Here is a 27,771-nt window from a genome sequence, read left to right on the forward strand (position 1 = left end):
ACCAGGCCCCAGATGGCGAACAAGGAGCCTCCACAGCATCGGCGGTCACTACCTGCCCAGCCAGGCCTCCGGGACCGAGGAGGTAATGGCAGAGGTTCGTACAGCCAGGCGGCTAGGCGCTCAGGGTCGCGAGGTGGGGCCACACCGCTTGCAGCTCTTCGGCTGCGGCGGGCGGCGCAGGAGCACGCGCGCGGTGGTCATGACAACGTCGCCGCGGCCGGCGGGTGCAGGGAGCATGGAGCTCAGCCGGAAGCAGGCCGGGCCGGCGTCCGGGTCCCCACTTCCCGCTCCCTCTAGGACCCCGACGCCGGCCTGGGCTGCAGTGGACGATAGCGGTAAGAAACAGGGGGTCCCTTCGGCGCCAGCCTGGCCCGGAGGAAACGCGCGAGGGGCGTCATGGCCAGGCCGAGTTCTCCGAGCAGACTTTGGGCCAGAGGTTGCCCGGCGGGAGAGGGCCCCTAGGAACCCTAGCTTCGGGGGCCCCCAAACGTGGGGGAGAGGGCAGCCCCAAGCTCCCGCGGTGGGTTGTCCTGAATTCAAGTGTGTGTGTCGCTCTGTCTCCATGCACTACTTGGGCCCCTTTTTGTGAAGTCTCCAGAGAGCAGGGCCCAGGTGGGCTAGAGGCTCTGGAGACTACTCTTTGCACGTTCACGCCTGCGCGGTTTTAAGTATTTCTGCACCCGTGACTTATCTGGTAGCATGTTAAGCATTCTTGCCTAGAGAACTCCATGGAAGGAGGAGCCTGGCAGGCTACAGCCCATGGGGTCACAAGGACTCGGACACGACTCAGTGACTCACTGTCACTCTCATGTTAAGCGGAAAGTGTGCACCCCTCTCCCTTCACCATTTCCATTTTGGATGCTTGTGTGCTTGTAGGTAGGGAATTGTGCCACAGGCCTTACCTATCCCACACAGCACTGTGAGGTGGGTATTGACATGCTCTGCTTTTAGCATAAAAGGAAATTTAAGATCAAAGAATTTCAGTAAATTGACATCATACAGCCCTCCCGGATTAGCATCCAAGTCTGACTGACCCTCAGTCCTCAATCTCCCAGCACTTGACTGTTCCAATAGAAGAGTAACCACCTTCAAAATAAGCCGTTATCTAGTAATTTTTAAACGGGATATTAGGTAAAAATTATTTGGAATTCAAGAGTCAGGTGTGGATTAAACATTAATCTAGGTTAAATTCTTGACATTTTCTTGTAGAACTGGTTATTCCTAGGTTTTGTTTTACGATTTGAAAACCGGTTTATTATTTTCTCTTCATATGAATACAGTATAGGAAATAAATTGTTGGTGCCATAGAATCCTGACATACAATACTTGGCTGAATTTTAAATAAAAGAGAGAGTAGCAGAAAAATATAGCTGAGGCTCAAAAATACTTTAAATCCATGGCCAGGTAGTTAAATATACATATTCTTTGGCTTTGCTTAGCCTATAATCTAAGATTCCTTCATGTCTTCACATAAACATGACTTGTAAGTCTACATCTGTTTGCATGTCTTGGATATGGTTCTGCCAGCTGAGGGCAGGCAATGAACCTGAGAAATTCTCAAGGCAGCCCTCTCTTCTCTTTGATGACATATTTAAAATTATTTAAAAATCAAAATGGAGTAACTGTGGTTCAGGCATGCAAAATGGAGCTGGGTGGCTGCTGTGGATATGATTTCAGATGCATTCCTTCATCACTGAGAACTTGAATTGGCTTCCCTGGTAGCTCAGCTGGTAAATAATCCGCTTGCAGTGCAAGAGACCCCAGTTCGATTCCTGGGTCTGGAAGGTCCCCTAGAGAAAGAATAGGCTACCCACTCCAGTTTTCTTCAGCTTCCCTGGTGGCTCAGATGACAAAGAATCCACCTGCAATGTGGGCGACCTGGGTTCGATCCCTGGGTAGGGAAGATCCCCTGGAGAAGGGAATGGCAACCCACTCCAGTATTCTTGCCTGGAAAATCCCATGGACAGAGGAGCCTTGCGGGCTACAGTCCATTGGGTCTATACAACACAGTGTCAGACTCAAGGACACTACTGCTGCTGCTGCTGCTAAGTTGCTTCAGTCGTGTCCGACTCTGTGAGACCCCATAGACAGCAGCCTACCAGGCTCACACGTCCCTGGGATTCTCCAGGCAAGAACACTGGAGGGGGTTGCCGGTTCCTTCTCCAATGCGTGAAAGTAAAAAGTGAAAGTGAAGTCACTCAGTCGTGTCTGACTCTTAGTGACCCCATGGACTGCAGCCTACCAGGCTCCCCGTCCATGAGATTTTCTAGGCAAGAGTACTGGAGTGGCTTGCCACTGCCTTCTCTGCAAGGACACTACTAGTTGTTTTCAAAATAGGAGCTGCTAGGTATATGGGGTCACACAGAGTCGGACACGACTGAAGCAAATTTCTTCCCACCATTGCAACTTTGTAATCATTTCAGACTCCCAGTCATTCCTTGCTTAACAAGCAACCTCATTTCTTGCCAGCTCCAACCCCAATCCCAATTCTTGATGAACCATTTATGTAACCTCCTGGGTTTTTTGCCTTTGTAAGTCGCCACCATTTTGTAGTCTGGTGGAACACAGTTCAAGTGCTTCTTGGATCTGTGTCTCCTAGGTTGCATTTTAAACAACCACCAGATAATTACCTCTGTTTCAATTGGGTCTCCATTTCTGAGATTGTGTTTAACATTTTTAATACCAAGGAAGGTAAGAGCCAGAGGAGAGGGAAGAAACCCAGTGGGAGCCCAGTTCCAAGTAAATTTGTTTGAGGTCTACTTGTTTTAACATTTTCTGTTGAGGGTGCTAAAGGAGCATTTTTTGGATTGTATTCCATGTGAACCATGGCCTCCTAAGTCTAGGAGCATTTTTATCCTCCTTCCCCTCTGGGCTCAACAACTTGAGGAGTCCTTGTGTACCTGAGAGTTTTAAATGTCCCAAGAATTACTGTGGATAGAAATCTGTTTAGCTTTGTTTAACTCATCATTTCTCAAACTTATTTTACAATAAATCCCATTCTATTTAGAATATCTTTGATCATGTAGTAGATTAGTATTCCACAGAACACAGTTTGGGAAATACTGTGCTAAAGTATTATTTAATACATGAAATAAAGTATTATTTAAATATATAAATACATGTCCTAAAATAAGTGAAAGGTTTCTTTAAAAATTGTTTTTAAATTGGAGTATAGTTGGTTTACAATAGTGTTAAGTTTCAGGTATATATACAGCACAGTGTTTTAGTTATACAGGATATATATGTACGTTCTTTTGCAGATTCTTTTCCATTACAGGTTATTACAAGATATTGAGTATAGTTCCCTGTGCTATACAGTAGGTCCTTATTATTTTATGCTTAGTAAGGTTTCTTATGTACAATTATGCTGTTAAAAATTTTCAGACGGTATCTAATAAAATGGGAAAGATGCTCATAATGTTAACTGAAGAGGAAAAGTATATAGAAAAAGGAAAATAATAATAGGGAATACTCCCAGACCTCAGTTGCAGTGGTTCTTTGGCAATGATATTGCTGATCAATGTTTACTTTTGATATTGAAATTTCCAAGTTATTTGAATTAAATGAAGATAAATTTATTTATTTATTTAGGCCACACCATGCAGCTGCAGGATCTTAGTTCCCCAACCAGGCATTGAACCAGGAGTCTTGGCAGTGAAAGCACAGAGTTCCAACTACTGGACTACTACGGAATTTCCCTAAATTTTTTTTTTTTTTTAAGTTAAAAAAAAATAACTGTAAGAAAAGATTATTTGCTTTCACTTTTTAACATAATGTTCTTTCTCTTGAATCTTGTTTTGCACATTTGTTTAGCAAACTCTTTAGTTCATATAGTGCAGAAATCCACTCATGAAGGAACATTTTTGAGATGAAGAGACTTAGAGAAGCTGGATCCTCAAGATCTCAGGGTGGTTGAGTAGTGAGATTGCTGAGCTCTCTTAAAGAGACATACAAACACAAAAGCTAAGACAGAAAAGAGACAGGGAGTGGTATGTGCTTGTAAGAAAAGTGTTAGCATACCTTCTACCCTGCAAAGCCTGGGCCTGGAAAAAAGATGCTTTTAAAAGAATAACAAAGGTGAGGGGAGAAGGGATATATTGGGAGATTGGGACTGATATATACACACGTCTGTATATAAAATAGATAAGGACCTACTGTAACTCTACTTGATACACTGTAATGAATTATATGGGTGAAGTAAAGTGAAAGTTGCTCAGTTGTGTCTGACTCTTTGTGAGCCCGTGGACTATGCAGTCCATGGAATTCTCCAGGCCAAAATACTGGAGTGGTAGCTTTTCCATTCTCTAGGGGATCTTCCCAACCCAGGGATCGAACCCAGGTCTCCCACATTGCAGGCAAATTCTTTACCAGCTGAGCCATAAGGGAAGCCCAAAGCAACCAGCACCACCTTCAGGCCAGAAATGAACCAGTGACCGAAGCCTAAGAACCTAAAAAAGAGAGGATGTATGTATGTGTATGTGGGCTTCCCTGGTGGTTCTGATAGTAAAGAACCTGCCTGCAATGCAGGAGACTCAGGTTCAATCCCTGGGTCGGGATGATCCCCTGGAGAAGGAATGGCAATCTATTCCAGTATTCTTGCCTGGAAAATCCCATAGATAGAACAGCCTGGTGGGCTACAGTCCATGGGGTCACAGAGTCAGACAGGACTAAGCAACTAACACCCTACACAACACATAATGTTTAACTGATTCACTTTTCTGTATACCTAACCCAACACAACACTGTCGATCAACTATACTCCAATAAAATTTTTTTAAAAAGTAGTATTGAAAATAATAAGATGATGCATCAAGGAAAGCTGCAGGTATAACAGAGGAAGAAGACTTCAACTCCTGTTTTGTTTCTGTCTTCCCTATTAGTGACGGGACAGGGAAAAAGCACCTTTAGAAAGAGGAAATAGAAGACAGTGGTAGGTAAAGCACTTCTATGAGTGAGGTCTCAACTTGGAGAGACCTATTCTTCTAGGAAGAATAGACAGAGCTGTATTCAAAGATGCTATCAACTTACAGGGTATAGAAGGTCTTCAAGAAGCCTGTTGGACTTGATCTTTCAGATCCCTTTTGAGTTTAGACTATATGATAAAATTGTCTTTATCTGAAGCCATTATAAGCAAACTTGAGTTACCGTAATCCATTATGGCAGAATGGAAGGAAGCTTGGAGTCAAGTTTGATTCAATACTCCGCTGTATGATTTCAGGCAAAATACTTAATTTTTCTGGACGTCATTTTCCTCAGCTGCCAGGCCTATTACTTAACAGAAGTTAGTTCTCCTTTTGTGTCACTTCCAAGTTAAGTGTCTGCCCATCCTCAGTGGGTTCTTCTATGGCCCTAATTCTCCAAACAGCATTTTTCTTCTCTCCCAGTCTTTATTTTCTCTATTCTTCCTTTTCTTCCCCTCATACTCGACTCTACACACACACGTTTGTATCTTTGAAAGAAATCTAATTTTGGTGGGAGGAAGCTCCTGGGATAATTTATATGTGATGAAAAGTATTGCATTTATTTTTCAAAAGTTTCAGCATCTATTGGTGGTCTCCAGGAATATTATTATGACCTATGTATGGAAAAGTCCCAGGAAATTAAGCCTTGTATATTGCAAATACTCCAAGAAGTGGATGAAGAAATTGAAAAAGGGTAAGGAAGACATATACTCGATAGCATCAGGAACAATCACTATACTCATCTGTGTGAAAACTCCTGGAATACTGAGTGATTTGAAAGCCATTTGCAAATGCTGGATGAAATGGACATGCTTTCTGGATTCAGCATAGATGACTGACACAGGTCTTGGAGGTAGTCTAGTTAAAAAAAAAAAAAAAAGCACTAGACCAGCATTACCCAAGTCTGAGTTCCAGATTTGTCATTAACTCCTGTGAGCTGGGTTTATCTATGCAAATCATTGAAGTCTTCAATGTCATTACCTATCAAGTGGGAATACTTTGGTTTTTCTGTGGTTGAGAAATTAAATTATGCATATATTAAAGTGCTTTTCAAAAGCTGTAGTATATATTCAGTAGTTTTTAAGTTACTTGATAAAAATCTGTATTGTGGTACTTGGTTCCAGTAAATACTCTCCAGTGATGTCACTAAACATGAAGGAAAAATATTTTTATTTCTTTACTGGATTTCCTTTTAATATTTTAACAGATCGGTAGGAATCACATTAAATATTGCTGGTAACAGTCGCTCAGTATCAGGAGAAAGGGTAACAGGTGAAGATTTCCGGATTCTTTGCAGAGTTTTAAAGAATAGTTCATATATTAATGGTATGTCTCCTTAAGAATCATTCCTTCCTGCTCTCATTCTCCTGATTAAGTTTCATTAGGAGGAATACCAGCTTCTATTCATCTGTATTCTTCAGGTTTGGATGTTAGATACAACCTCCTAAGTGATGTTGGCGCGTACTACGCTGCAAGACTGCTACAGGTATTTTACTGCAAAATGTTCTTTGTTCATTTTTTTTCTTCCAGGACCAAGTTAAGAACCAGTCTTTTCTTTGGAATGTGCAGGGTTTCAGCAGCCCTAGCCTGCTAAACTAACCATTTATTGTAGACTTCACTTTGGAGATACCAAACTGAAATGCTGCTTTATGGTTGCGTTTTATTTAAGAAAGGTAGTGTGGTCCACCAATAAGAACAGGTGTCCTTAAAGAAAAGGCTTTGTTTCAACCTCAGAAGATTGGCATATACATGTGTGTGTCTGTATTTTCAGCTAAAATAAAATGTTTAAAGCAGCATATATAATTTTTTATTCTCCCCTTAAATTGCCCAATTTCGTAGCTATGTGTCCCATTCTCATGGGCTGCAAGTGTCTCTATTGAGCCAAAAAGGATCTTAAAATTCTCATACCCATGAAATGGCACAGAATACAAGGATGGAGTGAAAACAAACAAACAAACAACTAACCAAGTTATTTTCAACAACCACAAATCAAAATGCTGCAAAAATCATAGTCACCAAAATGTTCTCAGATCTGTTTATGGTGAAATCACCTAGTCTAGTGACATATTCACAAAACATAGTTTTGCAAGATATCAAGGATCTTGACTGTGCTAGAACACTTGAAATACAGTAAAAACACATTTGTGTATATGGTCTCAGTAGAGCTCATACCTAAAGCCTCTTGAGTCATCTTTTGCAAAGTGATACATGATGGTTCAGTACATAAAACACATCTATACTATGAATCATTGATGAAAAATGAATATAGTGGGAGGGAGGCTCAAGAGGGCTATGTGTATACTTAATGGCTGACTCACACTGTTGTACAGCAGAAACTAACACAACAGTGTAAAGCAACTATCCTCCAATTTAAAAAAAACTAAAAATATTAATATAGTCTTTTTTGTTATCCTGTAATTATATTTGTTTAAATGAGAATGTTGATTTTTTTTCCTTAATCGTCCTTTGTCTTGCTGGACCTTGAAATTTCCTGGTTATAAAGATCTTCTTTGCTGGTAAACACTTTTACTTAAAAAGCAGCTCATATATTCTTGATTGATTTCTAGTAATACATGTGTAATAGCTTCTTTTCTCTTATTTTAGAAACAACGTAATCTCATTTACTTAAATCTTATGTTTAATGACATTGGGCCTGAAGGTGGAGAACTGATTGCTAAAGCCCTACATGTAAGCATTCATATACCTCAAACTAACAATTTGGGGATTTTAGTTTCTTTAATTTTACCTTGAAACCAACAGAAACAAATGTTAATGTCAACTTATTTTAATATTGTGCGAATGTATATTTTTTGTTACACTTTATTAACATTTAGATATCACATGAGTACTTTTGAACTCACTTTTAATACAGTTTTATGGATAAACCATAATGGAAAATATAAAAAAATATATGTTTGCTGAACAGCAGGAATTAACACATTGTAAATCTACTTCAATAAAAAAAAATCAAGTTTTATTAAGACATAATTCACATACATAATTTACCCTTTGGAAGTGTTCAGGTCAGTGGCTTTTTTAGTATACAATGGACACCTTGAACAGCACAGGTTTGAACTGCATGGGTAAACTCATATATGGGTTTCTTTCACTAAACATGCTACAATACGATATAATCCATGGTCAGTCAAATCCGAGTGTAGGATCTTGGATATGGAGGGCCAACTGTGAAGTTAAACTCACTTTCAGCAGCACAGGGGGTCCCTGCTCCTAACCCCTGTGTTGTTCAGTGATCAGCTATATTCAGTTTTGTAACCATCACCACTATCACTGTTGTTAGAACACCTCCTCCCCACAGAAGAGAGACCCTGTTAGTAATCCCTGTCTATGCTTCTCTCCCTCACTCTCCAGCACCTTGCAGTCATATCTACTTTCTACCTGTCTATTCTGGCCATTTCATATAGATAGAATCACCATATAACATGTGGCCTTTACCGACTGGCTTAACGATTTCAAGTGTCATCCATGTTGTAACATACTTCATTCCTTTTCATTGACAAGTAATATTCCATTGCACATTTCATTCATCCATTAGTTAACAGGTATTTGGGTTCCCACTTTTTGTCTTTAATGAATAATGCTACTATGAATATTTATTTGCACACATTCTTCTGTGCACTTATGTTTTCAATTTTCTAGGGTATATACCTTGGAGTGGAATTGCTGGATCATTTGGAAACTCTGTTTAACATCTTCAATGACTGACAAACTTTTTCAAAGCGGTTGCCCCTTTTTATGTTCCACCGACAATGTATGGGTATTCTGATTTCTCTATATCCTCACCAATACTTGGTACTTTTTGACTTGAGCTATCGTAGTTTGGAGAAGGAAATGGCAACCCACTCCAGTGTTCTTGCCTGGAGAATCCCAGGGACGGGGGAGCCTGGTGGGCTGCCGTCTGTGGGGTCGCAGAGTCGGACACGACTGAAGCGACTTAGCAGCAGCAGCAGTAGCAGCAGTGGGTATGAAGAGGTTCTGTGGTTTTGATTTGCATTTTCCTAACGAATAATGATGTTGACATCTTTTCACATGCTGAGTGGTTATTGCTATACTTTCTTTGGAAAATTATCTTTTCAAATGTTTTGCCCTTTCTGGATACAAGTCCCTTATAGGATATGACTTGCAAATATCTTCTGACAGTCTGTAGGTTGCCTTTTCACTTTCTTAGTAGACTCTTCAGAAGCACCCAATTTTAGTAGTTCGATAAAATGCATTGTTTTTCTTGTTGTTTATGCTTTTGGTGTTACATCTAAAGTCGTATCTGACCTAAAGTCATGAAGAGTAACACTTACATTTTCTTCTAAGTTTTTGACTCTTTCATTCAGTTCTTTGACACATTTTAATTTTTGTATATGAAGTAAAGTAGGAGTAATTTCATTCTTTTTCATGTGGCTATCTAGTTGACCCAATACCTTGTGTTAAAACTGTCCTTTCCCCACTAATTTTGACATCCTTGTCGAGTCAGCTGATTATAAATGTGAGTTTATTTCTGTACTCTCTATTCTTTTACATGTCTGTTCTTAGGCCAGTCCCACACTATTGTGGCTATTGTAGTCCTGTAGTTAAGTTTTGAAGAAGTGTGGGTCTTCTTTGTTCTTTTCAACCTTGTGTTGGTTCTTCTGGGTCCCCTGCATTTCCACATGAATTTTAAGATCAGTTTATCAATTTCTGCAAAGCAAACAAACAAACTGGGATTTTGAGAGGGATTGCTTTAAATCTTTACATCAACTTGGGGAATAGTGCAGTTTTGTCTTCTGATTCAGAAACATGGGATGTGTTTTTTCATATATTAGTTCCAACAGGTCTTTTTTTGTTTTGGTGGATTCCTTAGATTTTTCCACATATAAGATTATGTCATATGCAAAAAGTTTTGCTTCTTTTCCAACCTGTATGCCTTTTTTTCTTGCCTTATCTAGCCCCACCCAGTACAATGTAAAATAGAAGTGGTGAGAGTGGACATCCTTTCCTTCTTCCCACTCTTGGGGGAGGTGGGGGAGTTTGACTTAATTTGAAAGGTAATCATGTGCACTTATGGTTCAAATATTTATTCATTAGGACAATGAAATGTCATTTTGTGAACGATTTATCGAAAGAATGAATTACGAGAAGGAACTTTGCAAATGTCTGAGAAATTGTGTCACTTTCCAAGTAATACGGGGAAATGTGAAGTGTTTAATGGGTACAGGGTCTCCTTTAAGGGTAAAGAGAATGTTTTGAAATTAGAGGTGATGCCTGCACAACACTGTGAATGAAGTAAAATCCAGTGAATTGTACCTTTTGGCTGCACCACGTGGTTTGCAGGATCTTAGTCCCCTGACTAGGGACTGAACCTGAACCTCTCATCAGTGAGTGTGCAGAGTCCTAATTGCTGGACCACCAGGGAATTCCCAAACTGTACACTTTATATTTTTACCTATTATGGGAAATTGAATGTTACACCTTTATGGAATATATTCTGTTCAATCTCCATGAAAAACTGACTGAGTCTGCAAACAGTAATACAATCTTCTAACTCATGTAATCTGAAGAGAATTCTTTGGGTTAAAATTTTAATCCAGTTTTGCCTCTTTTCCTTTTCAGAAGAATAGAACTCTGAAACACCTAAGAATGACTGGAAACAAGATTGAAAATAAGGGTGGAATGTTTTTTGCTGCAATGCTACAAATTAATTCATCCTTAGAGAAATTAGATTTGGGTGACTGTGATCTGGTGAGTTAAACTGGTTATGAGAGTCACTCATGTATTTGATCATTCTCCCTGGAAACTAGCACAGAGCAGTGTCAAGAGACTAGCTACATGACAGTCGAGTATCAGAGAAAGAAAATCTTTAAAAATCAGATTATAATAATTTTATGGAAGAATATCCAGTGTAATAAAAATCTTCCTAAATTTCCATCTATTACCCTTTTAACTTGCACGGGATTTTCTAAAGAATCTTATGTTCCTTTTAATTAAACAGATACTTCATTTGTATAAATTTTTTATTTGTGGAAACATTTTTCAGTGAGTAGTTATAGCATAAAACCTAAGACAATTCTAAGAGCCCTCATCTGACCTCATATAAAGTCCAGGCTTCGTTTTCTCAAACATGCCTTCAAACCTTCAGGCCTACTGTTAGGAACCTAGTTAAAAGGTTAATGCAAAATCGCTGGGACAGGATGACAGTAAGATGGGCCAAGGAGACTCTTTGGTGTAATAGGCTCTAAAGTTTAAGTGGGTAGATACAGTAAGGAAGGAACGGGGAAAGCATTAATTCAACATACAGTTGACTCGACAACATGGGTTTGAACTGTTGGGTCCAGGTAAATGCAGACTTTTTACAATAGTAAATACTACAATTGCTACAGGAGTCAATGTTCTTTGAATCCATGGATACCAAGGTATACAATTGACCCCTGGCTCTTTAGGGTCAACTGTATATTTTCTGCACATAATAGTCACAATCCTAGATTCTAAGGATACAGGAGTGCATCAAGATATAGTCTCTGCCCTTATAAAGGTTATATTTTAGTTGGGAAAATATCAGTAAATTAGAGCAAAGTGCTACAAAGATGGCAAAGTACTCTGATAATGGGTAGGCAGGAGCTCATCTGTGTGATAGGATGGTTATCCCTGAGGAAGTAATACTAGGATGAAAAGAGCTGCCTCATCTGTGAAGAATGAGAAAGAGCTGCCTTCAGAGGGACATGGCAGAATATTCCAGGCTAGGGATCCAGAACATGCAGACCCTCAGAGAGTGCTTCCCCAAGTGTGGTATGGTGCTGAGAGTGCTTCCCCAACTGTAGCATGACTGACATAGACTGAAGTAATTTTAACATTCACGTATTTATTTTTACAAATGCTTTCTATTTATTTCAAGGGTTTATGGTTTCCCGTTTATGGAAGTGATACAGTTTTAGGAAGTTTCTGCACTAGTTCAGGTGGGTGATGAGAACCTGGGTGAGGTGGTAGCTACAGAGATGGACTAATTAGACATCTTTTGGAAGCAGAATCTATAAGATTTGCTTCTAAGATCTGGCAATCAACTGACAGGAAGGTAAGAGGACTGGTAGAGTGGGAAGAGGCCCAGGTTTTCTGGTGTAACAACTAGGTGTGTATCCATCACAGAGACGCGAGAGGATCAGGCCCTTCCAAAAGGCAGAGGGGCCAACTGGAGTTGTGAAAAATGTGATTAGTAATGGTTTGCCGCCATAAACACACATTTAAAGTGTGTTAGTATGAATATAAAAGGAGGTTTGCATTAAGGATATATTAGTAGTACAGAGCCCTAGCTGGGATCCACTTGTGTGTCCGCATGTCTGACGTCTGACATCAGAATCTAGAATCTTGAAGATTTAGGAGCAAACCTAGAGGTAAACATCGAAGGAAACCTTAAGAAACTCCCTGTGCATGTTAAAGATGGGTTTTTTCCAAATTTGATCAACATACATTCAAGAACTAGGAAATTAAACGTTTAAGAGCACAATTTTGATTTATCAGAGCCCAGTTTTACTGATCTTGAAATATTAAGGAGGTTACTTTATATACTTTGTCAGTTTCCTTAATGAATTTATCTGTTTTTAGGGAATGCAAAGTGTGATAGCATTTGCTACAGTCCTAACTCAAAATCAAACAATTAAGGGATTAAACCTAAACCGACCCATACTGTATGGTGAACAGGTATGTATTCTAAGTGAGCAGTTAATAATGCTGTATGTGACTAAAACGAAGGTACTGAGGATTATGTCCAGGTTCTTGAATGCGCTGTATTTTTAGAATTGTAAACTACCATTTACAAATGAAAACTTGAATGGAAAATTTTAAATTCTTGGTAAGAGTTTTATAAATATGGTTTTAGATGTTGCTTATTTAAACAAATATGTTGTCTTTTGTTCTTAGAAACTAATTCTCAGTTGGTAAACCTGTGAGGGGCAGAGTGCTTAAGATGAACACATAAATGATTAAGGGCTAGAGAATTATAAGAGCCCAGTGTGAATTGTTTTGCCATTTGTTTGTTTTGTTATATTGATGTGATGAACCAGTGCATCTTTGAAATCATAAGTAATAATGGCATACTGCCTAAGAATAGCAGTCCGAGAGGTCTGGACTTCATCCTATAGATAAGCTGCATTCTAGAGCTCATGGGATCTCTGTTCCCCAACCAGGAACTGAATCTGGGTCCAGTAGTGAAAGCAAGTCCTAACCACTGGACCGCCAGGGAATTCCCTCATGCTCAACCATAGTACCAATTACTGTGATTTTTTTCCCTTCTGGGATGATTGGTATTTTTTAAATAATTTCTGTTGTTGCTGTTCAGTTGCTAAGTTGTGTCTGATTCTTTGCCAATCCCATGGACTGTAGCACGCCAGCTTCCCTCTCCTTCATTATCTCCTAGAGTTTGCTCAAACTCACGCCCATTGAGTGGTGATGCTATCCCAACCATCTCATCCTCTGTTGCCCCCTTCTCCTTTTGCCTTCAATCTTTCCCAGCATCAGGGTCTTTTCCAGTGAGTTAAGCTCTTTACACCAGGGGGCCAAAGTACTGGAACTTCAGCATTAGTCCTTCCAATGAATAGTCAGGGTTGATTTCCTGTAGGATTGACTGATTTGATCTCCTTGCAGTCCAAAGGACGCTCAAGAATCTTCTCCAGCACCACAATTAGAAAGCATCAATTCTTCGGCGCTCAGCCTTTTCAACTAACCTCTTTTACATCACTTAGTCATTGTACTTTACAAGTGCCCACTGCCTGTTTCTAAGATGGTTAAGGTATCATTTGTGACAAAATGATTTCTTTTTAAAAACCATGCTAAACAAATAGCAAACTGTAGACTAACAGTGTTAACTGATAAAATCTTCTTAAAAAGCTAATTTAAATAACTGACCATGTTTGAAATAAATATGTACTGCTTTAAAATTATATTTTAGAAAAAAAAGACTATCTATTTTTAGGAAGAGTCTACAGTTCACCTAGGCCACATGTTGAAAGAAAATCAGTGCCTTGTTGAATTACACATGTGTAAACATGATATAAAAAATTGTGGTATGAAACAGTTATGTGATGCACTGTATCTGAATAGGAGCCTACAATACCTTGATGTAAGCTGGTAAGTGATAATCTATGTAAAGATTCATAGTAGGTATGATTCTGTATTAGACACTAAATCCAAAAATTAGGAAATAAAACCATTTTTATCTTTTTATCTTGAGCTTCACTTATTATTCAGTTTAAACTGATATAATATCTCCTAATAACGAGAGTGAGCAATTTAAATATGTAAACCAGAATAGAAGCAACATTTTATGGCAAGTTTTCATTAACATTTTTGGAAATTGATTAAAATAAATCTTAACTAAAATAGAAAGTACTGCTTATAAGTTTCTAAGCCTGCGATCTCTATGAATAAAAGGACACTTCATATTTTCAAATATAACTACATATTTTTCCTTTCCCAGCAATAAAATAACTCAGGATGGAATGAAGTGTTTGGCCGATGTTCTGAAAAGCAATACTACCCTGGAAGTAATAGACCTTTCTTTTAACAGAATTGCAAATGCAGGAGCCAACTATCTCAGTGACGCTCTTGCTTCACACAACAGGACTCTTAAAGCGTTAGTATGGTTTTACATTTAATCAAAATAACAGAAAAAAAGTTGTTTAGAACACTGACCTTAAACCTCTTACCACTTAAGATTCATGATGAGATATGAAAACTCATTCTAAACTGACATATTAAGTTACAGGAAACATTTCGGTATCTTCTGTTTTCTTTTTAAAGGAATGTTCTTTTTAAAATTAGATTGATACCAGTTATGAATGCTTAAGGTTAATGAGAAAATTCTTATCACTTACATTATTTATCCTGAATTCTAACAGAAAAGTTATAATCATTCAATATGATAATGACTTTAAAATAAGAATGAATCAAGAAGAAAATATTACTCAGATGACTTTATCCTGAAAAATATGTCTGTAATCCACTCCAAACCTTTACTGAATAATAAGTAGAACAATAGTCTCTATTTCCAAAATGTAGGTAGCTCTACTTAGATACATGAAAAATCCAATTAGAGAAGTTTCTTGAATTTCAGGAATTGTAAGATCAGTATTTTAACAACTATATTGAATATATTTAATGCTAAGACAACACAGTAAGATGTATGTAATAAATGCTGTTGGTAGCTCATCCATTCTCTCTGTGGAACTGTTTCCAGGGTTATTTTTGTTTCTCCACAGGCTGTCAGTGGTGAGCAACAACATAGAGGGAAAAGGACTTGTTGCACTTTCACAATCAATGAAAACAAATCCTACACTCTCTCATATCTACATCTGGGGAAACAAATTTGATGAAGCTACATGTGTGGTAAGTTTGTCTTCACTGAGGTTTTTTCCTGGGGCTTTCCCTGCAACATCAGATGTTATTTCCTGATGAGTTAGTCAGGATTACAAAGTATAGTGAGACACTTAAGTTTTGATAAATTTTAACATACGTTCTAAAAATTAGCTACTGGAAAGTTCTGTGGTTGAAACAGTGAAAGATATCAAATACTACATATTAGTACAAATATCACTGAGGGACTTTTCTGGTGGTTCAGTGGTTGAGAATCCACCTGTCAATGCAGGGGACACACAAGTTCAATTCCTGGTCTGGGAAGATCCCACATGCCATGGAGCAACTAAGCCCATGTTACACAAATCCTGAGCCCATGTACCACAACTACTGAAGCCCATGAGCCTATAGCCTGTGCTCCACAAGAGAAGCCACCACAATGAGAAACATGCACACGGCAATGAAGAGGAGCCCCTGCTTGCTGCAACTAGGGAAAGCCTGTGCACAGCAACAAAGACCCAGTGCAGCTGAAAATAAATAAATAAATAAAATGATAAACTATATAGTCCTAATTTTACTCCAAAGTTAACTTAAAAATCACAATTGTTGATTTATTATAAATTTGATGTGGCACAGTCTCTAATCTGCTACCCAATAATTAAACCAAGAAACAGAATTTGAAAATACAGTACAAGTTGTCAAAATATTTGGTATGTTGCTTATGTAAATATATAGACCCCTTAATACTGCTTTCAAAACACAAAAAAGCACCATAATGAATAGTTTTCAGTTAGAAAGAATAGAAAGAAAAATAAGGTGTCAGAATTCTCAAAAACTGCCAAAAGACTAATCAGAATTCTATCACTAAAAAGATTAAAAACATGTACACTATTTTTAAAAAAACTTGATTTCAGAAAAACACCACATCCACATTCTATAACACTACAAGCTGAATTGAGTTGGACTAATAATGACAAGCTATAGCAGAAAGCAACTAGACTTGAATCTTTTACTAATTTCTGCTTTTCTCTACAGTAATCACAACCTTACTGACAAATTAGTTTAACATGTTTGTATGACACCTTTATGTAGATGTCAATGATCCATACAAGATATACAAAGAAAATTCTACAATGAAGAAATAATTATGTGGCCAGCTATGCCAAGGGAATGGTCTCTCAGCCTAAATCTGTCAGCTACCTTCAGGGAGTCCATGAACTCAAAGTTTTAAGCCAAAATCTGTGGGTGTTTATTTTTCTAAAAAATGGATCCCCAGATATCACTGGATCTTCAGGGGCATATACAATAGCACTCCACCCTCATTTATGAGTCACCTTGGGACTTGAAAATTTTGACTTGAGACCTCTGGTCCACAAAATTGTTAATATATATAGAATTGTTATCTCAGTGAGTCATAAGACAACAAAATATACTTAAAGTTAAAATGCAGAAATAAGTTTTATGAGATTGTAATTTCCACACTGTGTGAACAATACCTGAAAAATATTAAAATTCAGCAGTTATTCAGAATATTTCAGGCTACAAATTATCACATCTAAATATGAATGTTGAAATTTGTAAAATGAATAAACTATTTTCTTAATGATACAGTTTTTCTTAAAAATCCTAGGCATATTCAGATTTAATTCACACAGGCCGTCTAAAATCAGACAATACAGATGTGGAGTCATTTGAGGTGGACGGGCACGTGTACCTTGCAGAAGTCTCCAATGGCCTTAAAAGACATTATTACTGGACACCAGGTTATGGAGAAGCTTGCAGCCCATCATCTAATTCAGGTTTTTCTCTTGCACCAGTAGGTCAACATCTATGAAAAACAAACTTTAAAGTAGTTTTCATCTATGTCTTATTACTTTTCAGATATTAGTATTTTATTGTCTATTAAATTCTTTCATAGATTATAATAAGTTACTTTCGTTAGACAGGTAAAAGATACTAAATTCTAAATAACTGTCCATTGTGATAAACTGAGTAATTTTTTCAGAAAAATTTTACAAAATAGGGACCAAAATTTGAATAACTTGGAGAAAGAAATCAAGGAATTAGTTTCTTTTTATAAAGAAAATACACCCAAACAGTAAAGCAGTATAGAAGGAAAAGTCATTCTAGGTATCCTAACTGAAAGTTGTCATGAAGTAAAAAGGTTTCAGGGGGCAGATTCCAGGACCATCAAGGTGTTTAGAGGTTGAAAAAATATTTAAGGTGTTATAGATGGGTTTGGTACAATTTCACAAATGCAGGCAAATATATATAAACAGACACACATATAAATACATATAAATGTATACTTTCCAAACATGTCAGTGCTTCCAGTGAACTTTTAAAGAGAATTCTCTTTTGGAGGATGCCACTAACATTTTAATGATTTGATGGCAAATAATTACCCTTGTTTGTGGCCAACTGTTTTCAAATTAAGATTTCTACAAAGAGGCAACAGACACTATGGTCCTTTGACTACAGACTCATGTTCACAAATTTATTATTCATATATACCACTTAACTGTTTAACCTGAATGATTTATTACTGCTAAAGCCAAAGTGTGAGGAAAAAAAACACCTGTGGACAATTTAAAGAGGTTACTCTAAGTTTTGCATCTAAAAGGAAAAACCATCTGTCTCTAAATGTTGTGAGTGATGAGGTCAAATAAAGGTGGTGGTCAGTATTACAGTTGTCAAAGTACTGCCTTCACTTAAGTACTATGAATTCCTCATATCATAGCTGTATTTATTCCAAAAATTTAACATTACAAAAAAACCCAAATCTGTTATTCTCCATTCCTTTAATAAAGAATTAAGATAAAAATTTCCTATTATTTAATGATTTTTAAAATTTATCAGGCTTTTCCTTATATTCATCACCTAATACCACATTTCCATACTCTCTAGGGAAATGTGTGTGTGTGTGTGTGTGTGTGTGCGTGCAGGGGTGTTGAGGGGTAGGCACAGATGGTGGTAATGGTTATGAAATGGGAAGAACATCTGAGTAAATTATACGAGCCATTATTTTTCACTTAACGTTCTAGAGTTACTGAGCCAGAAAAGACCTAAATGGCTTACCAAATCCATTCTCACGCTTTCAGAGAGATGAACTTGAATCATCCAGGACAGATGGTTGCTATCAGGTTGAGTCTGTGCTGAAAAACAAAATCTTAAAAACATCTGCAATTGTTTGAGAAATACACTTATTAGTTGATGTTAATAATAACAAAATGTGTGAAATGGATTTCAGGGCTTTTTTTGGAATAAGTATCGTTCATATGTTATATTAAAATAAACTACAATCTGATAATGGAATTTTAGAAATAACATGACTTTCCACTGTTTGCAAAAACACTTATTGAAGATCTTCTGTCACCAAATGTTTACAATGGAACCAAAAAAACTGTACAGACTACAGAATTCTAAGTGTGACTTAATGGATCCTGACACTTGTAATGACTGATTTTACTTACTGATTTTACTCTTAGTGTAGTTTTTAATCAAACTTAAGTTTCCAATTTGCTGAATGTTTCAGATTTTATTTTCTTTTCACTTTAAGGCTTCTTCTTTGAAGACATAAAGACTTTGTTTTTTACAAAGTTCTCTTACATTCAGTTCAGTTCAGTCACTCAGTCATGTCCAACTCTTTGCGACCCCATGGACTGCAGCACGCCAGGCCTCCCTGTCCACCACCAACTCCTGGAGTTTACTCAAACTCATGTCCATTGAGTTGGTGATGCCATCCAACCATCTCATCTTCTGTCGTCCCCTTCTCCTCCCACCTTCAATCATCCCCAGCATCAGGGTCTTTTCAGATGAGTCAGTTCTTCACATCAGGTGGCCAAAGTACTGGAGTTTCAGCTTCAGCATCAGTCCTTCCTATGAATATTCAGGACTGATTTCCTTTAGGATGGACTGGTTGGATCTCCTTACAATCCAAGGGACTCTTGAGAGTCTTCTCCAACACCACAGTTCAAAAGCATCAATTCTTTGGCACTTTTACATTACATGCTAAATATAGCTAGAACTAAGTAACTGTTCATTGGAGGGACTGATACTAAAGCTGAAACTCCAATACTTAGGCCACCTCATGCGAAGAGTTGACTCACTGGAAAAGACTCTGATGCTGGGAAAGACTGGGGGCGGGAGGCGAAGGGGATGACACAGAGTGAGATGGCTGGATGGCATCACCGACTCTATGGACTGAGTTTGAGTGAACTCCGGGAGTTGGTGATGGACAGGGAGGCCTGGCTTGCTGTGATACATGGGGTCGCAAAGAGTTGGATATGACTGAGTGACTGAACTGAACTGAAGTAACTGTTATCTAAAAAAAAAGTTGCTTGTCAGAGGCAAGTCAGGTTTCTATATTGTTAAAAATGCAATAGGAAATAAAATTTTTTGATCAAATCTGAAAAACCACGGAATTCAGTGTGTAAGAAAACCATGCTATAAGAAAAATTAAAAACATTTTTAACAATTGTCATTATATTTGGAAAACATTAAGCTGATGAGGAAATGCTACTCTTAGCAATTAAGAGAGCCAATAAACTCAGACTTATGTAACAGTATGACAGACTTCTTATGCTCGAACATCTGCCCAGAGTATAGTTTAAACTGAAGATACTAAATCAGCATTTTTTTAAAAGTATGGAGAATGAGAATCAAATGGGGGAACTGTTAAAAATAGATTCTTAAGAGTCAGACCTACTGAATCAGAATTTCCAAACAGTCTGGGGAACCTGCATTTTTACAGTCCAGGGTCATCTTTAATCTCACTGAAGTTTAAAAACCAATGCTCTGGTTTTCTCATTCTTCAAATTAGTTTTTTTTTTTTTAATATATACGTCTTTTAAATGGAAGTATCTAAGTCAATAACTAAATGAATTATCACAAAGCTAACCCATCTGTGTTAACCACGATACAGATAAACAGTAAATGTCAGACCTGCCTCCAACCATCTTCCCCAATAGACAACCACCATTATGATGTCTAACACCATAGTTTTGCATGTTTTAGAATTTTATATAAATGGAATCATATATATGCTTTGTATCAGACTACTTTTGTACAACATTAGTGCAATTCATTCATGTTGTTTAATGTAGCAGTAATCCATTCAGCTTTTGTTTTGAAATATTCCGTAATATGCTGGGTAGTAGGGGTGTCAATAGGATTCTGAAAGAGATTCTCCCAGGTTAGGACACAGTCACATCAAAGTAAACCTTTGTGGTACAGTTTACTTTCCCAGGCTACTCTCTGTTCCTCTGTGCTATGGAGGGGACCCACAAGTTCCAATATTCTCCCAAGGGGAGACTCACAAGGTAGCTGAGTGGGAAGCAAATAGGTGAATGTGAAGAAAGTAGGCTTATGTGGAGCCTGCAGTGGGGTGCCATGTACTAAACCTGCAACCAAACAGGACTGTTTGAGGCATTTATGCAGAAGTCTCAGGGCTCTCTTTTTTAACATCCAAGAAAACTAAAGTGAAGCCAGGTCAGCCAAGAAGTACTGGGCTCTGACAGGCTAGGAAAACACCTGATCACATATTTTATAAGCTGCTGCCTACTGCATCAGAGGCCAGCAGGATGTCCAGAAAATGGAAAAGAACAGTGTCTTCCCTCATGTCCCTTGGTCATATAAGCCTCCTCTCCTCCACATAGGTAGACACCATTTTAGAGAAGACAAAGGGTAGAGATAAGACAACAAGTTTTAAAATGTTTAAGCACTCCCTTAAGATATAAATTGTCTTCTTTATATCAGACTAGGTTTTAAATTTTTTTCCAGACTTCCCAACTGCGTGGGAGCTCAAGGGGAAGAACATGTTAAGTTCTATAGGAAAACTCTACTTCTTCTGCACATCTGAATTGTACTGAGTAGATCTGCAACCATATACATATCAAACATTTTCTCCCATTTCCTTCTTAGTGGTCATCCTTTAAGATCCAATGCAAATCCAGGCTTCTACTACATGCTGCAGACTCTATTATGCTCATCACTTATCAATGTTTCAAGTTTGAAAGCAATAAAGTGGTTTATACTTTTCAGATATTTGATAAAATGATTGTTTGCTGTACTCACTCTGCTTTTCAAACTAAGTAGTTTGAAAAATCCTTACATCTACTCAAACTGTACCCACCTGACTTCTACCCATGATTATTACTGCAGTTGCCTTTCTCAAAGGATCATCACGCTCCAGTTACCCAACCCCATTTTGTCTTTGACTAGAATCCTATTTCTCTGTACTATATGATCAGTACAAAGCCACTTCTGTCTTCATGAAATCTGCACCACCCTGGTATTCTTCCTGTTATCAATTTCCATCTTCTGTTCTGTCTTTTGCTCATTCTTCAGAATGTACTTTCCCCCATGATTCTGTCCTCATCTTTTGTTCTTCTATACCATCTCCCAGGGTTGCCTAAATCATTTCCATCACAATAATTATTAGCCTTATGCTGCAAGATCTGTATCTCTAGCTTTAACCTCAGCTGGGTTTCAGTCCCCATTTCCAACCACCGCTAGACATTTTCACATAGGTGTCTCATCACCAATCAAATTCAGCAGATAAAAAGTCTTCTCTTCCATAAACCTCCATCTTATCTCCCTATCATAATTAACAGCGTCACCATCTACTCAATCACTAAGGATCTAAACGTAGGTTACTAAGTTGGGGATGCAGGAAGAGAAACTGGCTCATTACTGCTTAAGAAAAGGGGGATTTAGGGAATCTGCAGGTTCAATCCGTGGCTGGGGAGCTAAGATCCCACAAGCTGCGCAACATAGCCAAAAAAAGAAAAGGGGGATTTACTGTAAGGATTTAATAGGCAAAAATCATGGGCATTCAGGCACCAGGAAACAAAGCATAGCTATGCCACCTCGGTGGGACTGCAAAGTCCGAGGCCACTTTGGTTGCTCACAGGGTCGTGGTCGCTTGGTTCTGCAAACCTACTTCATCCCCTTGCTTTGTTCTATAGATCAGCTTTCTCTGCTTCTTCACTATTTCCTTTAGATTTTTGGCCTGCTTCACTGACTATGGACCAGATCTAAATGATCTTTTTTATGTACATGTAAACCAAGTGTCTGAAGTAGCTCGTTTGGACTAAGAACTCTTTTCTTCCTGGTAAGGTGTTCTATCAGCTGTGATCAGAAGCATGTTACAATCATGGCCATCTACTCCTTGCCTTTTAGCATTCAACTGTAGTTGAGGGTGTGAGATCCTGGAGTGTAAACCTGGCTATCTAATTCCATTCTTCAAGCACAAGTGAAAGGCAGAGGACTCTTTCAAGGTGGTAGAGGTATAGTGCTAGATGTGTCTTTGATGATTCTGATCTCTGCCAACACCTTTTAGATTTTCTCACCATTCCCCTACCTCAGTCAGCTGTGAACAAATCCCTCCCAATAGCCATCTCCTCTTGCCTGCCTATCGAGGGAAGCAACAGCTCTTTCTGTCCATTCAGTTTCCAATGACTGCTTGACATTTCATTTCCTGCCTTCCTCCATTATAACACTTGGCATTCAGGCCTGTCTTTCCCATTTGACTGTAAACTTAGGAAATCATCTTGTTCATCTTTACGCCTTTATGTATTCTGATTTCAATAATTTTCTAGCATTTCAAGTAATAGCCAGATATTTTAATTCAAATACTTGATTCATATCCATGGTGTTTATTTCAGTATATACTTCTTGAAAATAAATACCCTATTTCTGAATGACTACTATGTTTACATGATAATTATCCAAATCCCTTAAGCAAATACATCGCATCTCTGCTGAATGAAGTAGGGTGGGGGTTGCAGAGGACAGGTAAGTAAATCATATCATTGTCTCAAGAAATGCTCTGATAACTATCAATAATGTTCATAAATAATGAGTAAAAACAGAGAATTTACAGAAATGGCATTAAAATACAATTTATTTGGTGGTATTTCTAGCCAAATTCCAAAGACTCAAAATCTGAGTAAAAACTGGAAAGTCATATTAAGAGCTTCATTTATCAAGAGACAACATAGGAACTTCCCTAGCAGTCCAGTAGTTAGGACTCCACACTTTCACTGCTGAGGGCCCAGGTTCAATCTGTAGTCACAGAACTAAGATCCCACAAGTTGCAGGGTGCAGCCAAAAAAAAAAAAAACCACAACAAAATGATAGTGCCTACATACCACATATCAAGAGCCGAAAGGAAGAACACCAAGAAGTGTTTAGGATAATCGTTTTCTGTTTGGTATGCATTAAGACCACCTATGGAGCTTTTCTAGCATGTTCTGGAGACTGATTCAGAGGGTCCAAGGTGCGGTGGGGCTTGGACACCACTATTTTAAAAATGTTTTTGATGTGTATCAAATGTTAGAGCTATCATTATTTTAAAAAATGAGTACATGTAGATTAATTGTCTTTATATAAGTACATTTCAACTATCATTTGTACAATTTCTATAGACATGAAACATATAGAAGTGACAAACTACTGTTGCAACAGAACTGACAGGACCTTTTCTTTTGGAAAAAAATAAAACACTTTTCTAAAATCTGTCTATCAAAATCATTCTATGAAATGAAACATAAAACAAATACCAGCAAAAAATCCTTTATATATAATCTATGGTTTCTTTTTAAAAAGCCTAAAATCTAACAATACAGAAGGAATTATCTAATACAAATACAAAACAAAATTAATTTAGAAAATAATTTCTTAGTAAGCTCTTCAGCATTCTAAAAAGACTTTCAAAAAACTTAGTAATACTTACATAATTTAGAATAGGCCTTTCCCAAAACACTGCACTGTAACAAATATATTTAAAGATGAACTTAACTGATAATTATGAGTGTTACAATGATAGCAGATACAACTAAAATATATGCATATGATACAGCATTAGAAGAAGAATGACAGGACAAAAACTCAGTCTTCAAACTTTCTTTACAAGTCATTTCTGGAAGAGTGCTATGCCATGGCAATCTAAAATAAAATTATTTTAGCTAAGAAGCAGATAATGTGATGAAAAACACAATAAATCAACCTTAGCCACTCCAATCCTTTAATCCTAAAAATAATAAATTTAAAGGCTAATTTATGTAAATACAAAATACTAATTAACATCATGTTAGAGGAAATCTGGTAACTACTACTGTTACAGAATTATGACATCACTGTAGCAGTTTTTAAAAAAAATTTTGTTCATTAGATGCTTGGATTAATGAAGATGTGAATTAAATATAGCCTCTCCATTTCAGCAGACTTCTTAAAAAGGCTGAGTCTTAATTTTCTTTAATTTCTTCACATTCCAATAAATTCCTATTGAATTTAAGCCAGAATAGATTAGTTGAACATTTTTATAACTTTATAAATTGTATTTAAACCCTGTATTTAAATTAATACATATGAATAATTAGATTTCTTAGATAAATTAAATACTAAGTTTGATGTACACTGTACAAAGGCAGTATTTCAAACTCTATTAAGTCAATCCCACTGGTGGCAATTTATTGTGAAAATGCTGAGTGAGCTGTGAAATGGTGATGATCTGTACAGTTTACAAGAATTTAGTTTTATTAAGTCTTCTGGTTGGTTCCTATGACTAGGACACCAGAGAAAACACAATTAAAAAAATCAATATCAATAGAAAATACATTAATGTTATTACAGGTGTCGTTTAAAAGCAGAAAACAAATAAGCCATAACTAATGCATGGCAGAAATAGGAAATAATGTCACCACGGTGTTTGATCAGCAGTATAGGAACAGACTTTGTGGAACTAAAAATTTAATGTCCAAAGACTAGGCAGTGAGATTAAATCAATACGTGGGGAAAATGGAAGGGGCAAGTGGTAGTATCAGAATAAATTTGAATTTTCTAAGTTCATTAAGAAGGAAAAGGAATACTGTAAAACTATAGCCATCACCAACTGTTATAGTTTAGTCTATAAAAATTTCAAACTTCAAACTTATAAAAAACTCAAATATAAAATGTTTAATAAACTGGCTTTCTGATAACTCAAATGTCTACTTATAATTGAAGTTAATTTTTAACTATTTATGAATATAATGTACCAAATTCAGAAGTCAAGTGTTTTATACTATGCACTAAGTTTCTATTTAGAAAATTTTTTAGGATTTTATTTTTTAAAAAGTGCATAAGAGGTATAAGAGAAGCTTATCAAAATTTTTCAAAACTCAAGTATATTTCCCTCATCTCCAATAATCTAGAAACTTATTAAAACAATCTGCATCAAATTTGAAACTGTTTTTAATAAGATAAAAACACCAAATATCTATCTAAAATTCATTTTGAAAATGTAGTCTCAGATAACTCAAATCAAAAAAGTACTGACCACTGGTTTTCTCCAGAATTCTGAGTTCTACACAACAAAATTTATATCTAGTTTTCTAGTTTTTAAGAGAAGCACTTTTTATTTCATTAGAAAAGTTACCTTCAGTGGACTATATTAATAGAGAAATAGCACAATTCTTATTCAGTACCTCAATTTTTATAGTAGAAATATGAATTTCCCCCCTCACAGTTTATATGTGAGTCTTCCCTTGTGGCTCAGCTGGTAAAGAATCCGCCTGCAATGTGGGAGACCTGGGTTCAATCCCTGGGTTGGGAAAATACCCTGGAGAAGGGAAAGGCTACCCATCCCAGTATTCTGGCCTGAAGAATTTGCCAAAGAGTCAGACACAACTGAGCGACTTTCATAGTTTATATACTGGTCTATGGAGCTTGCTAACAGCACTGTCATGGGCTGATACTATTACGGATTTTGTTTAAATTTTGAGAAGAAAATAAACATTCTACAGGTCAAAACTCAATCATAAACTGATAAGATTTCACTTCAGTAAATGAAAGGCAATTCTGAAATGAAAAATAGAAATGGAATTAAGGCAGCTCTAAAACAAAGTTATACTTATTTACCCAAAATAGTGTGATTGCAGTATAATTCATTCCTTTAAAAGTTGTGTGTATAACCTAGACATAAAAGCCAAACATCAAAACAAGCATTGCAGCTATGATGCAGCATCAGGTGCTTTTACTTCAGTGAATGAAAATAATGGTCACAACTCAAATGAATGGTCAATTTAATATGAATATATGCACCTTACCAGAGATGTTTATGTTTACTACCAGAGACGTCTTAGCAATTCCATATTCCTCACAAAGTCAATATAGCTGTTGTAAAAAAATCAACTGTGGTTCTGAATACCCATTCACGGTCGACCTCAGCAATGTATCTGACGTAGGAGACTGGTTATCTGTGACAGGCAGTAGCAAGTGGTGGTCCTCAGTCCCAAGTGGAAGAGTTAGTGGTAAAGTCATATCAGAAGGTTTCACATCCAAAGTTTCTGACAGAGGACTTTTTTGTATGGAGTCTTGTTCACTCAAGGGATGATCCTCTATACTGGAATCTAGAATTTTATCTGCACCTGAAGAAGGGAAAAAATTCACCATCTTTAAAAACAAAACAAAAACCCCGAGGAAGACTCATCTACTTACCATTCTAACCCACCTTTAGTCACACTGTCTCTCTTTTGCTGATTTGCCCTTCTTATTACCTGCACAAACCCATTATGGGCCTCAAGACTAGGTTCACGCATCAACTCCATTATAAAAATGGACTTAATAGCTCTCGACCAGGGTAAGCTGTTTCTTAATCACTCATTTGTCAATACTTCATATACCACCTTGTGACACCTAGCTATCTATCTTACTGCTATGTAACATCCTACTTAGGTATGCCTTGAATGCTCAACAGACTATATATTCCTTAGAGCAAATGTCTATACCTCTCTACTTCCAAGTGCCTCATAGTGCTACATAGACAAGTACTCTTTTTAATTCACTGAATGTATTAGTGTGTAATTCATATCATTCTGTGAGTTCAAGTTCAGAAGTATGGCACTTTCATTTTCAGAAGAAATTCTGCGTTACTCAAGGGATTAATTATCCCGCTGACTAAAGACACACTTTTCAAACTGTCCACAAGCTTTCCCATGCTCGTCACTCCAAAAGTACTAACATGATTTCAATCTCACTACCTTCATTAGACAAACTTGCATACTTTTGTAAAGTTATAACTCTTATTTTTGCCAAACTATTCTTCAGTTCAACCAGTCAAGAATACAACCTGCAGTCTCCTGCAGTGACTCTCTTCACAATGTTCTCTCTGCCTGGATGAACATTTCCTTTCCTATTTCCATCCTCCATGTTTCAGGTTCTCTAGAATTAAGCTTTCCCAATACTCATGTCAGAAGGACTTAATCTCTTCTTCAGTACTCATGTCTTTACCATATCCTACATTTTGTCTTGTAATCATAGTTATTTATTTAATTTCTGGTTTCCCACACTAGACTGTAAGCTCTTTGAGGACTAGGACTACACTTTCCTAGTACCTGCATGGTTAGGTGTACTTTAGAGGTACTTAATAAATGCTCGTTGAATTTATGACTCACTGAAGTTTCCAGATGTTACTACCTTAATCTTTATGATGTTTATGTTT

The 27,771-nt window shown here is 37.3% G+C and overlaps 2 protein-coding genes across 9 annotated transcripts in view; one reads left to right on the forward strand and one right to left on the reverse strand.

Annotated features, from left to right (window-relative positions):
* Positions 1 to 18,245, forward strand: LRRC34 (leucine rich repeat containing 34). 5 transcript variants are annotated; one of them, XM_088839278.1, is made up of 11 exons: positions 1 to 335; positions 5,535 to 5,655; positions 6,169 to 6,287; positions 6,383 to 6,447; positions 7,566 to 7,649; positions 10,560 to 10,688; positions 12,543 to 12,638; positions 13,909 to 14,063; positions 14,413 to 14,568; positions 15,194 to 15,320; positions 15,580 to 16,452. In XM_088839278.1, the coding sequence occupies exons 1-11, from the start codon at positions 86 to 88 to the stop codon at positions 15,679 to 15,681; spliced, it is 1,404 nt and encodes a 467-aa protein (XP_088695404.1). In that variant the 5' UTR covers positions 1 to 85; the 3' UTR covers positions 15,682 to 16,452. The 5 variants fall into 5 exon arrangements, with proteins under 5 accessions (XP_088695404.1, XP_088695400.1, XP_088695405.1 ...); XM_088839269.1 differs by lacking the exon at positions 15,580 to 16,452 and adding an exon at positions 16,918 to 18,241 and having other exon boundaries at positions 5 to 335; XM_088839274.1 differs by lacking the exons at positions 7,566 to 7,649; positions 15,580 to 16,452 and adding an exon at positions 16,918 to 18,245 and having other exon boundaries at positions 3 to 335.
* The window catches only part of MYNN (myoneurin), a 23,888-nt gene continuing 13,100 nt past the window's right edge, over positions 16,984 to 27,771 (reverse strand). For 2 of the 4 annotated variants that reach the window (XM_088839262.1, XM_088839267.1), the window contains one exon: positions 18,293 to 26,698. In XM_088839262.1, coding sequence (XP_088695388.1) covers positions 26,436 to 26,698 — 263 coding nt within the window. In that variant the 3' untranslated portion in view covers positions 18,293 to 26,435. Of the gene's footprint in view, positions 17,116 to 18,292; positions 26,699 to 27,771 lie in introns of those variants that run through there. The other 2 variants (XR_016038126.1, XR_016038127.1) reach the window with 2 other exon arrangements.

This window comes from Moschus berezovskii, chromosome 1 (genome assembly GCF_049115385.1).
Source record: "Moschus berezovskii isolate FMDL1 chromosome 1, NW_MosBer_1.0, whole genome shotgun sequence".
NCBI classification, from domain to species: domain Eukaryota; kingdom Metazoa; phylum Chordata; class Mammalia; order Artiodactyla; family Moschidae; genus Moschus; species Moschus berezovskii.

Excerpts from the sequence above, each read along its gene's own strand:
- LRRC34 (XM_088839269.1), top strand. The coding sequence starts at position 86 with ATGGCAGAGGTTCGTACAGCCAGGCGGCTAGGCGCTCAGGGTCGCGAG. Across the intron at positions 6,288-6,382 it reads GAATAGTTCATATATTAATG|GTTTGGATGTTAGATACAAC; the intron begins GTATGTCTCCTT and ends TGTATTCTTCAG. Across the intron at positions 7,650-10,559 it reads TGATTGCTAAAGCCCTACAT|AAGAATAGAACTCTGAAACA; the intron begins GTAAGCATTCAT and ends TTTCCTTTTCAG.